General features: G+C 44.4%; 1 protein-coding gene across 1 annotated transcript in view; it reads left to right on the forward strand.

The window, feature by feature from the left end:
- SLC9A9 (solute carrier family 9 member A9) overlaps positions 1-13,807 on the forward strand; it is a 954,803-nt gene that overhangs the window by 42,426 nt on the left and 898,570 nt on the right. The window contains exon 3 of the mRNA XM_068280765.1: positions 12,723-12,800. Coding sequence (XP_068136866.1) covers positions 12,723-12,800 — 78 coding nt within the window. The remainder of the gene's footprint in view (positions 1-12,722; positions 12,801-13,807) is intronic.

Below are 13,807 nucleotides of genomic sequence, written 5' to 3' on the forward strand. Positions count from 1 at the left end.
TGCTATCCCAAACCCCACTAAGGTCCCCCTGCACTCTGCAATCCCTCATAAATCACAGCTGTGCTGTGAGGCTGTGTTTACATCTGTAGTGTCAGTCTCAGCTGCTCCCCCGCCTCCTGCATAGATCCAGTTCCTGCCCCCGTCCCTTCCCCCCAATCAGCAGGGAGGGAAGGGATGCAGGCGGGGACTGGAGTTCTGCAGAAGGCGGGGAGAGCAGCAGACTGACACTATAGAGATAAACACAGCCAGCTCTGACAAGCTGTTTGTCAGCAGCGTGGCTGCGATTTATGAGGGATTGCAGAGTGCAGGGGGACCGTAGGGGGGTTTGGGATAGCAACAGAGGCTGGGCTGTATAGGCAGATCCAGCCTCTGTATGCAGATAATATTCTTCAAACCCACCTCGGGTTCTCTTTAAGGAAATGGGGAACAAGTTAATTAAAATAAAGTTTACAAGAGATTTTGCTATGCTTAATGGGCGAGCTCACCATCTGCAGGTGACTTTTGCCATTTTTTTTTTTTACTACATATCCTTTTTGGTCTTTATCTCTATATGCCCATCTTCCACAATGTGGATTCCCATTAGGGAGACTCCCCCACTCAAAAAAAAAAAAAAATTAAATAAATCTTAAAGAGACTCCGTAACAAAAAATGCATCCTGTTTTTTATCATCCTACATGTCCTACAAAGCTATTCTAATGTGTTCTGGCTTACTGCAGCACTTTCTACTATGACAGTCTCTGTAATAAATCAATGTATCTTTCCCCTGTCAGACTTGTCGGCCTGTGTCTGGAAGGCTGCCAAGTTCTTCAGTGTTGTGGTTCTGCTATGAACTCACCCTTTCTGGCCCCTCTATGCACACTGCCTGTGTGTTATTTAGATAAGAGAGAAGAGAGAAGCTGCTCTAATCAGCTGAATAAATCATCCTCTGAGCTGGCTGGGCTTTCACATAGTGAGGAATTACAGACAAGGGCAAAGCTGTTTGCAAGAAGAAAAGAGCAGCCTGAAACTTCAGTGCATGAGAGCAGAAGTGGGGAAGAAACACACAAAAGATCTCTTGAGATTCAAAAGGAATGCTGTATACAGCCTGCTTATGTATGGATGTATTTTCTATATGTGGACATACTGTACATCAACCTACTTCCTGTTTTGGTGGCCATTTTGTTTGTTTACAAACAAACTTTTTAAAACAGTTTTTAACCACTTTTAATGCGGCGAAATTGTGACAGAGGGTAATAGGAGATGTCCCCTAACGCACTGGTATGTTTACTTTTGAGCGATTTTAACAATACAGATTCTCTTTAAAGTTAAGGTACTCTTTATACGTATTTGCACATTTTAGTTCTACCTGCATGCCTATTTTACATTAATTAATTTATTAACACAGCCCTAACATCATCCCTAGGTGACTCCTGAGACTTGTGGGAGCTAATGGATTTGCATATTGATGACACATCCATGTATACCACCCCCCCTCCCATACAAGCATTATACTAATTGATCCATTTTAAAAAATGCACCTTATTGTTTCTATTGTTCACTTATTTAATAAATCCATTGACGATCTGTTAAACCTTTGGCCTGTTGAAAGAGGGACTTGCCTCCTGAAACACACATAGTAAATCTGTTTTGTTTATACTACACGGCAGCCCGCTGTATTCTTTCTTACACACACTGCTACACTGACAAGTTTTAACCACTACTCCCAAAGCAACAAGGAGCTTTGGACAGCCCCATTACTGCATAACACTCTATTCCGCATAGTGCGGAACTTGCACACAGTCCAGGCAGAGACCTGCAAAGACACAACCATCGATTTCAGCCCTGCTTTCCTATGGAGGAGAATCTTGACACTGCCAAGCTCAGTTCCCGGCCAGAGGGACACATGCGCAGCCACTCGACAAACCTGTACAGGCTTGCCAGCAACTTTCGAAGGTGAGAATACTCCAGCACATCTGCCTTTCCTACCACTGGTTCTATGAGTGCGCTCTATTTCTTGTCTTTATACTAGACTTTTGTGTTTCAATCCTTATAGCCACCTAGTAGGTATATGTAAAGCTACATGATAGCCTGCTAAGTTGTTTTAAAGAGAATCTGTAACGTCAAAACGTCCCCTGGGGGGTACTCACCTCGGGTGGGGGAAGCCTCAAGATCCTAATGAGGCTTCCAACGTCGTCCTCCGTCCCTCAGGGGTCTCGCTGCAGCCCTCCGTACAGTTGTGACGTCAATATTTACCTTCCCGGCTCCTGCGCAGGCACTCTGACGGCTGTCGGCTCCGAAGTAGGCGGAAATACCCGATCGCCGTCGGGTCTGCTCTGCTGCGCAGGCGCAAGTCTCCGGCGCCTGCGCAGTAGAGCGAACCCGACTGAGATCGGGTATTTCCATCTACTTCGGAGCCAAAAGCAGCCACAGCGCCCCCGCTGGAGCCAGCAAAGGTAAATATTGAATTGACAGTCGGGTCTGTCGCGGCTGTTCGGAGGGCTGCAGCGAGACCCCCGTGGAAAAGAGGACGGCGTGGGAAGCCTCATTAGGATCCCGAGGCTTCCCCCACCCGAGGTGAGTACCCCCCAGGGAATATTTTTGATGTTACAGTGTCTCTTTAAAGAAATAAAAATAATATATGGAGGTTTGGGCTTGATTCACAAAAGAGTGCTAACTGTTAGCACGGCCGTTTTCGCGTGAATTTTTTGCATTGCGGATGATCGTGAATTTTTGTTCAAAACGATAACGGTTTTTGCGTGCAAACGCAATTTTTGCACGAAATCTGTATCGTTTTCGTGCAAAAAATCGGTCCCATTAATGAGGCATGGTGAAATTTGGGAGCCCGGCAATAGCTGATATAATATCGGTATTTTACAATGGTATAAGGACGGCAAAGGACTCACATGTGTTTATGGGGCTGGAGGAAGCCGTGGGTAAGTATAGATTCTTCTTAGTTTTTCATCTTTGAGTCTCTTATGTTATTTATTTTATGTAGTATTTATATAGCGCTGCCATATTACACAGCGCTGTACAGAGAATATTGTCTTGTCACTAACTGTCCCTCAGAGGGGCTCACAATCTAGTCCCTACCATAGTCATATGTCTATGTATGTATTGTGTAGTGCATGTATCCTAGTCTAAGGCCAATTTTAGGGGGAAGCAGATTGGCTTATCTGTATGTTTTTGGGAGGTGGGAGGAAACTGGGGTGCCCGGAGGAAACCCACGCAGACACGGGGAGAACATACAAAATTCCTTGCAAATGTTGCCCTGGCTGAGATTCAAACCAGGGACCCAGCGCTGCAAGGCGAGAGCACTAACCACTACACCACTGTGCTCTTTAACCTTCTCTCTTTCCCCCCCATCATGCCTAACCTTAATCACCACTTTGCATACACAACCTTAACCGACATTTCCAAAGCCAGACTGGTGTAAGAAGAAAAAAAAAACCCGTCGCCATAGGCATCTTTATAAATGTTGCCAATAGAGTGAAATTTGGCTGCCTGCTGTGCCAGATAGTGGGCCCCTGCAATGTAAAATACGGCTACAAATAGCGGGTGCATGCCCAGACTCCTGCCGCTAGCGGGCACCCAATTATCTAGTTAGCAGTTGCTGGCTGTATGGCCTTACTGATATTCTTCACTGTGTATTTTTTTTTTGTTCTTTTTGTTAGTGATCTCTTTTTCACAAAGTGATTTACTTTTGATCTGCTATGATACTGTGTGCACAGGCATCCGATACTGCTTTGTGGGAAGCACACTATTTTATCCACAGTTAGAAGAACATGTTGATTTTATGATAGATTTTTAGAAATAACTTTTTTTTTAACCACTTATTTATTATTATTTAGTATTTACGTTATATAGAGCTGACATCTTTTGCAGCGCTGTACAGAGTATATAGTCTTGTTACTAACTGTCCCTCAGAGGGGCTCACAATCTAATCCTTACCACATGTCTCTGTATGTATAGTGTTCTGTATGCATCGTAGTCTAGGGCCAATTTTTAGGGGGAAGCCAATTAATTTATCTGTATGTTTATGGTCTGTGGGAGGAAACTGGAGTTCCAGAGAAAACCCACGTAGATACGGGGAAAACATACAAATTCTTTGCAGATGTTGACCTGGCTGGGATTCAAACCGGGTACCCAAACGTTGCAAGGCAAGAGTGCTAACCTCTAATGTACACCTAGGCAACTAGTTGTTTTGTGATGTCCTCACAGTTTTTAGAAGTATAATGTAGTCGTTGAAGGGCGCTGCTACAATAAGTTGTATTTTTTCAGCTGCCTATTCCTCAAGGTGTGGGGTACCCCCCAACCCCCACCAATATGAAGGACACACAAAGTATTTTAACAGAGGATGGCGCTATTCTTTCTATAGATGTATTACATTTCTATATCTAATCGAGATTATATATATTCCACCTATAAATAGTACAGTCAACTGATATTTCAATCCATAAAAAATGTTTATTCCATATATAAAAACACAATAAAATTTTTTGGTATATAACTGCGTGCACGCATCAATATAAACTAAAATTTGCACATCCACTTATAGGTACATGTGCATGTCCACATTTCCCCACAAAAAAAGATTTTTTTGTATATACTTAAAAGCAATTAGTTTGACAGGTGATAGGCTGTTGTTTATCCAATATGGAGTGGAGTGTGCTTAAGTAATGCTCTCACTTCATAAGAACCCCCTGTGATGTTCTGATTCTATCCACAGCAATGCAGTGCACCTAGAATAGCTAACAATTGAGAGATACTGTATCAATAGTCACACATGGCACTCATTCCACTCATCCCACTCGCAAAATTGAGCCACCTGATTCCCTTGTATATGTTGCTACCCGATACCGGACAGTTTTATGCGTCCTGGAGTCTCTCCCTACTGCAGTATCCGCTTAGAAAGAATATGCAGCAATATTCCTGAGATTATTCCACTCACAGTTTCTTCAGTCCCCAATTAGCTCCGCATATCACGCTGTAAGCCACTGTTCCGTGTATGGTTGGTACCTGCAAACTACGTCTCCCTGTAGTTCTCAGCTCCGAAGGTCCAGCTTTCCAGTGCTGGCTTCTTCCGCCTAGAGTACGTATCCTCCCGATGGATGGCTGACTGGAAGTGACGTCACTTCCTCACTAGGTCCCTGCGTTTCACCACTGCGCTACAGGCCTGTGTGGACGTGCTGTAGGTTGCGCAATGTATGTAAGTTGGTGACAGCAACTGTTTAACGTCAGGGTCCCCTCTGGATCAACACTTTTCAATGGCTACCGGCCATCTTCCTCAGGATCAAAGAATCCAAAATACAAAAATTTTTTATTGTGTTTTTATATATGGAATAAACATTTTTTATGGATTGAAAAATCAGTTGACTGTACTATTTATAGGTGGAATATATATAATCTCGATTTGATATAGAAATTTCATAAATCTATAGAAAGAATAGCGCCATCCTCTGTTAAAATACTTTGTGAGTTTTTAGAAGTATAGGATCCATTCAGATATGTCTGTTGCCAAGAGATCTGGGGCTTGATTCACAAAAGAGTGCTAAGTGTTAGCACGGCCGTTTTCGCGTGAATTTTCGCATTGCGAGCGATCACGAATTTTCGCGTGAAACGCTAACGTTTTCGCGCGCAAACGCGAATTTTCGCGCGAAAACGTTATCGTTTCGTGCGAAAATTCGCGAGCGCGCGCAATGCGAAAATTCGCGCGAAAACGGCCGTGCTAACACTTAGCACTCTTTTGTGAATCAAGCCCCTAGTGTTTAGTTCCAATAAGCAGACTACAGCCCTCTGCGGTACACAATAATTCCTGAAACTTCAAACACTGCAGATGGATTCGATAAAAGCTTATAGTTATGAACGACGTCCGTTCTTACTAGGCTATTTGACGTACATGTTTGCATTCTGCCACCTTCTTCTGCCTTGTTGTCACCCTCTGCCTTCATCTGTCACTTTCTGTCTTCTTCTGTCACATTTTCGTTGCCACTTCTGATTCTGTGGGGACAAGCACTGCAATGCCAACTAGAGTCCTAGCAGCAGCATACTGCTGATGCTCTGTTTTAGACAGACCAGTGTGCTTCTGCCAAAGCTCCTATCAATATCGCTGCACTTGTCTCTGGCGGTAATAGAAGCGGCAACAGAGACAGAAAAACCCTGAGCGGTTGCATTGGAAGGTACACAACGATGCCAGTGTGATCGACTGCGGCCGCCACTTTGATGGATCCAACATACCCCCACAGGATAGGCAGGGAAATACAGATTTCCTTTCTCTGTTTTTGCAGTCAGATGTAAACTGAGAGAACCCATATAGCTGTGCTCTGCATATATGAATGCCCTGTTGAGCTGATTACTACGTATGTCATTTGGAAGGCACAAGTAATGAATATATAGAAAGAGAATTGGTAAACTTTGGTTCAGCACTACTTGGGAAGTATTATCCCTCTAGAATTGCTGTCTGAGCAATACGGAAGTATTAGAGGAAATACTAAGCTGATGAAACATGTCGGGTATATAGTTCTCAAAATACAATTACTGCTGAACAATCACTTCCTGTTTATCTTCACAAGTGCTCAGGAATAGAAGTGAAATACTGACATAACTAGATGAAAGGGAAATTAGTGTGTGTCATGTTCATGCTAGGGAAGGATTGGTTGAGCTTGTATACATTTAAAAATCCGATGCATTTTTAAGTTATGCTTTTATAATTGCCCGAATGAAGTCTTTATATTAGATTCTGATAATTATAGCTTTCAAATCAGGGAGAGGGAATACCCTGACATAGGCAGTTTGTGTTGTGTTGCACATTGCTAATGTTCTGTCATGCATCAGTCACCGAGGAACTAGAGGGGTTGGAACATCAGAATTTAGTCATTTGGTAATTTGCACTCATAGGGGCAGATTCACTAAACATGAATCTGAAGCATGTACAGCTCCCAACTCTTTGGGACTCTTCTTTACTTCTAGCCTGTTCGCTGCGGTGCCCTCTGACCCAGACATACTACGCTGCGCATGTGTAGTATGTCTGCTTGGGCGCCTCGTGACCGTGCTGCCTGGCAACCCCATGTCTTGTCGTGTCACATTACACACCCGGTGCATGCACGCTTCACCCCAAACGGACATACTGCGCATGCACAGCGTAGTATGTTTGGGTCACAAACGCTAAAGTATCCTTTAAGTAAACCTATTGATGATAGGAAGGACCAGTTTAGTATGAAATATAAAATTGCATCTTTTGCTTATGTATTCTTTGTGGTATGCATGACTAAGCATGGGGCAGGGGCATGTCTGGAGGTGTGGCAGGTGCGTGTAAGGTGTTCCTCTTTCTTAAAGTACGCCTGACCTTGTTTTTAAATAAAATATTTCTAATGCTTTTTTTTTTAATTTGCTGTGCTTTGACATATGAGTCACAGCACCATTCTCCTCCTTTACCACCCCCCCCCCCTCTGCACAGCCGTAATGCAGAGCTCGCTGATGTGGAGGAGGAAGTGTCGGTACTTCCTCCTCTCTGCCTGTCATCAGGAATGCCCCCTCCACTCGCCGCTATTAGTTCGAATCTGCACAGTGCGCTGGGAAGCGGCGCTGTGTGAGATGTTGAGGTAATTTAGCTCAGAACGATATTGTACTAAGGGAACTTTCCTGAAGACAGGCAGAGAGGAGGAAGTACTGACACTTCCTCCCCGCCCATCATCGACGTTCTGCTCTAGTCACATATTTAGTCTGAGCCGTATGGGGAGGGGAGCTAAAGGGAGAGGAAGGTGCTGTGAGGCACAGCACAGCAAATAAAATGACTGAATTTTGAATGAATGATTAAAAGTATTTTATTTTAAAGCGAGGTCAGGGGTACTTTAAAGTTAGGAGGTGTGGAGCATGTAAAGTTTAACACATGGCACAGCAAATAAAATGACTGAATTTTGAATGAATGATTAAAAGTATTTTATTTTAAAGCGAGGTCAGGGGTACTTTAAAGTTAGGAGGTGTGGAGCATGTAAAGTTTAACACGTGGCAAAGCAAGACATTTTGGCCCTTATTCAATTCACTTATAGTTCTAAGTTTTTTCCTAGGTGATATTTTCAAAATGTATCAATAAAATGCCTTTTAGGCCTAGGTGATTTTATTTATTTTTTTTTAAAATCAAAATCACATCCCTCAAGCAGGATCACACACACAGCATTACATTAGCAGGAGTTTTTCAAATCACAAGTGCTTAGAAAAGTGTTGCTTGTAGATTCTAGGCCTAAAGCCACCACCAAGCAAGAAAATACTCAATACTTAATTACTACATTTTTAATACCTAATTGCAGAATGCTGAAAAGTTATATTAAACAGAAGATGAAAAATTGTCTAGGAGAAAACTCATCAGAAAAAGTGAATCCGGCGCATAACCCTGTCCCCTTGCAGCAAAAGACTGCGGCGCTTCCGTGGCACTTTATCTCGGATAGAGGAAGTGCCATGGCGCTCTTCTGCAAAGGGGCGGGGCTACGTACCGGAAGGCAGCAGACACAATTCTGCTGGAGGAATTCAGAAGATAAAGACCTAGCTGGTAATTATACTTTATATTACAAGCGGATCCATAGAATGTGACATTTTGACCATTTCAAGTAGGAAAGAAAACAGAAGATGTCTGGCACTGTAGCTTTAATGTGTGACAGCAGGTGTACAGTTGATTGGCAAGCAAACACACAAGGACAATGTCCGTGAAGATGATAATACTTATCGTGCTCTGCTGAAGGTGGAGAGGCGACTGTGGGCGCCAGTGGGTGCACGGCCTTACAGCCGTTTCACAATGGGGTGAGCCTTGCTTCTTCGGAGGCTTTTGGTGCACGAAAAGCCTCCGAAGAAGCAAGGCTCACCCCATTGTGAAACGGCTGTAAGGCCGTGCACCCACTGGCGCCCACAGTCGCCTCTCCACCTTCAGCAGAGCACGATAAGTATTATCATCTTCACGGACATTGTCCTTGTGTGTTTGCTTGCCAATCAACTGTACACCTGCTGTCACACATTAAAGCTACAGTGCCAGACATCTTCTGTTTTCTTTCCTACTTGAAATGGTCACAATGCTTGAACTATTCATGTCGTGAGCACGTAGCTTCTGCTGAAGTCTTGCACACTGCCTTTCAGTGATCTGTCCCATCTGAAATTTACTGAGTGCCTACCTACCTTCTTCAAAGCTTGCCTATTGAATGTGACATTTTGACTTGAATAGGCTCCTCAATTTTTTCTATACTTACCAATAACTTGCACGATTTCAACCATGTTTTTGGCAATGTGGTGCGATCCACAGAGACATCAGACATTTATAGACTGCACTGTCTGATGTCCCCATCCATGCATTGTGATTTGCCATTGTTTGCATGCATTTTTGCAAGTTTGTGCTGTGATTCTGTTAATTATAAATTAATAGGATTGCAATGCCGCCCTTTTACAAGAAGCAATATGAGACAGCAGTTGTTACTCACTTCATCTGTTTTGAGGTTGTGGCTGAGCAGTCTGATAAGGTGGTAAAGAAGTGTACAAAGCTCTCCATCTTTTCAATTTAGCTGAATAAACTCTTTTCTTTATTCTCCCCCCCCCCCTTATCCTAACAGAACTGGTAAGAGAGGCAGAAAATGATTTACGTCATTATAGTTGTAAGAGTTTCCTGCCTGTGCACAAGTCCCTTTATCTGCAAGGGAATTGGTTGCCTGTCTCCTGTGGAAGGAGATGCAAAAGTGTGGCGCATAATAGATCACAACATCCATGAACTGTATTCTATTTACAAGCGCTCATTGCAATGTATCTTCATCTCTGATGGGACCATTGTCCTGACATTTCCTGCTGGCAGAAGGAGATAGTAAGGTCTGAAAATGTACCATGTAGCAGATCTGTATCATAGTCTCCTCTTATAGGCCTGGTGCACACCAAAACCCGCTAGCAGATCCGCCAAATGGTAGCAGATTTTGAAACTCTTTTTCTCATTTTTCTGTAGCGTTTCAGCTAGCATTTTGCGGTTTTGGGAAGCGTTTTTGGTGTAGTAGATTTCATATATTGTTACAGTAAAGCTGTTACTGAACAGCTTCTGTAACAAAAACGCCTGCAAAACCACTCTGAACTGCCGTTTTTCAGAGCGGTTTGCGTTTTTCCTATACTTAACATTGAGGCAGAAACGCCTCCGCAATCCAAAAAATGCCTCACCCCGGGAGGATTCGTTTCTGCAAAACGCCTCCTGCTCTGGTGTGACCAACCCCATTGAGATACATTGACCAAGCGTATCCGCAGCCGCAAGCGGCTGCAGAAACGCTCAAAAAGCCGCTCGGGTGTGCACCAGCCCATAGTCAGATGTCTTGCTGTAGGTACGGGTGCTGCCAGTGCGGACTTGTCATAGAACTAGCCAGTTTGCTGGTTAGCTGTAGTTTCAGTGCTAAGCAGATTCCAGTCCCATGTTGTGTATGTAGGTCAAGTCATGCATTATCTGCCTGCAGCCTCAAACCAAGTCTGTGACCCACTAGGACCTGTTTTAGAGATCTCCAAGCATCGGGTCTATCATAGGTGATCCAGCGCGCCTGGACTTGGTTGATTAAACATTGTATGCTATTTTATGTTCAAGCTGGATGTATATATGCGTCCAGTGTAGTTGTGGCTGATGCACCACCAGTTTACTAAATGAGGCACACGTGGTATCATTTTAACTGTGACGAGCTGAAGAGTACATTTTGGTGTATCTTAAGGCTTTGACCCACGTCACATAAAAAATAGGTTGGGACAATCCAACATAAAACAGTTTTTTTCAAAATTATAATACACCCCGTGGGCAGCACCCGGCATGCTACGAGCAGCGTGTGCTTCTAACTTACGCACGCTCCCTGTAAAGTACTGGACGCTCCTTTAAGCCCACCAGTGGCGTAGCTAGAGAGCATTGGGCCACATAGCAAAACTTTCATGGGGCTCCCAGATGTAGGCACTCTTAAGCAATGCCACCTGCCCCTACCCTATGTGGATATTAGTTAATTGGGCAATTTACATTCTCATGCAATCAACACTGCACATAGTTCATGGGCACTGAGACAAAGTCAGAGGCTGGAGAAACACAAGAAAGTTAATGGTGAATACGGTAAGTACCAGCTGGGCCCTCTCACTTAAGGGCCCCATAGCAGCTGCTATGGCTATTGCTATGCCCCTGAAGCCCACCCTAAGCCCCATCGGGTCCTGTGGATTTGAAGGATATGATTCCCGCACTTTGATAGGCCCAATAAGGCTGCCTGTCACAAGTAGACAATTCATGCTTTTGAACCTGAAACTCAAGCTGGGGCACTTTTTGCATTTACCTTTAAATAAAAGGAACACATACATGCACATAAATCACTATAATTTATCCAGGGAGCGACAAACTACACCACTCACACCATTAAATAATGCTGTTCTGGCAAAGTGGCAAGACGACACTCCCGACAGCACCTTCTTTTTCTTATTTGGTGCCCAGCAGATGAGCATGGATACCCTTGTTTGTATATATCTCAACAGCCATTGTGGTGTGGCTGCAGGCTGTAGCTGTTTTGCCATGAGTTGGCTTACCCTGGTTTGTGCATGTTAGGACTGTAATCATATACCTAAACTAATCTGAAAAAAAACCTTTGTTTTATGACTAATGGTATATTATGTGTACAGATCTGGGGATGCCTTGGGAAGTTAAGACAGCTGACGTGAGAAGAATATGGATGATCTATTTGGCTGCAGTACTGTCTGAATAACACCAGAAGCAAGCATGCAACTAATCTTGTCAGATCTGACAATGTCAGAAACGCCTGATCTGCTGCATGCTTGTTCAGGGTCTCTGGCTAAAAGTATTAGAGGCTGAGAATCAGCAGGTTAGCCAAGCAACTGGTATTGCTTTCAAAGAAATAAATAATGCAGCCGCCATATACCTCTTATTAATGTTGTCCTTTAAAGGAATCATCAAGCAATTATTCTTAACCCGCAATCTAATTACCTGGGGCTTCCTACAGCCCCTTGCAGCTGACCATGTCCCACACCGTAGCTCTGCTCTCAGCCGCCTGCCTAGGCCCCCCCTCCCCGGTGTCTTGCATGGCATCTCGAATTACTGCGCCTGTGCAGTACAGTCTGGACAACGTGGATTTGAATGACAGCGGCGCTCGTGCAGGCGCAGTAGAGGACGACCTCAAGGTCCCCCTCTGCAGGGACCCTGGGCCGGGGACTGGGAGTGGAGCTGCGGCGTAGGACATGTCAGCTGCAAGGGGCTGGAGGAAGCCACAGGTAAGTAGATTGGGGGGTAGGATAAAATGCTTGATGATTCCTTTAATACTCATACAGACGTACCATGACGGTTATAAGCAGGACTTGACCCCTCAGGTGACAGTTTGGGGTCAGGACAGACACGTCATTAGCCTGTGTATACTGTTGCAATGGAGGGGGGAGTCCAAGGGATGGCGGCGCGGTGCACTATTGAGGGGGAAGAAGCACAATATCCTTTGCGTGTACTTGGACCATATGATGTGGCAGGTTAGATGACTCACCAGCACATGAGTAGCACTACTGAGACATAGGAATATCATCCTGGGAGCATGATGGGCATGGCAGCTTTGGAAATGCAGATAAGGAAACTGCCAATAAGGAAGCTGGAGGGTAAGTATCCCAGGCTTGGATGACTTAAAAGGAAGTCAGTGAATAGAATACCAATATTCTTACAATGACATGATTTATGCAATAATTTTACATTCACTATTAACATGCTTATTTTTTGTTTTCAGATGACTTTTGATCCTGAAGTCTTCTTTAATGTACTGCTACCTCCAATAATCTTCCATGCTGGATACAGTTTGAAGAAGGTAAAGTCACCACATACTAAGGGCTTGATTCACAAAGCCGTGCTAACTGTTTAGCACGGGTGTGCTAAACAGTTAGCACGTGAAGTGCCGCTCGCTGACTTTTCGGACTTTTACTCGCGCAATTTGCCACGGATCCCTGCAAATTGCGCGCGCAAAAGTCCCAGATCGCGGCACGTTGCGCGCACAAAAGTCCGCAAAGGGCACTTCACGTGCTAACTCTTTAGCACACCCAGTTAGCACGGCTTTGTGAATCAAGCCCTATATATTACACTCTAAACACACGAGAGCCTGCGCTCATACAATTCAGCAGTTATATTCCTGACAGCAAGTGCTGAGAGGTGTGCTGAGAGGTGATGAGACCATGTAGAGCAATTGAATTAAGTGAGCCCTCTGCACTGCACCATGTTTCAGCTTACAACTAAAGGCCCATACACACGTCGGATTTGCGCGAACGACGGGTCGTTTGAACGTTCCGTCGTTCGCACGTTTCCGCATGAAATCCGGCGTGTGTACAGACTATCGTTCGGGAGATAAGACTGGTTACCAGCGATCCGCCCGGCGGATCGCTGGTAACCAGTCTTATCTCCCGAACGATAGTCTGTACACACGCCGGATTTCATGCGGAAACGTGCGAACGACGGAACGTTCAAACGACCCGTCGTTCGCGCAAATCCGACGTGTGTATGGGCCTTAACTCTGCACAAAGACAGTGGGTAATGAATGAATGGATAATCTGATCACTTCTGCTAAAATATAGGGAGTAATGATATAATGGGGTTGATTCATTAAGCTGAAATGAGCAATGAGTTAAAAATCCCTGAGCGCATGCTATACGCGGTAGTGCTTCACAGCGTGCGCTTTTAAGTTACGTGCGCTTCCTTCAAAGTACCAGGCGCTCCATGTAGCGCGAGATGAAGGGATGTAGCTTTGGCCCAAAATGCTGCCGGTCACGTCGTAGCGCATACAACGTAGGGCCTTTCTGAGTTGTGCAATGGTCCTGTCACTTA

Source organism: Hyperolius riggenbachi, chromosome 4 (assembly GCF_040937935.1).
Source record: "Hyperolius riggenbachi isolate aHypRig1 chromosome 4, aHypRig1.pri, whole genome shotgun sequence".
NCBI classification, from domain to species: Eukaryota; Metazoa; Chordata; class Amphibia; order Anura; family Hyperoliidae; genus Hyperolius; species Hyperolius riggenbachi.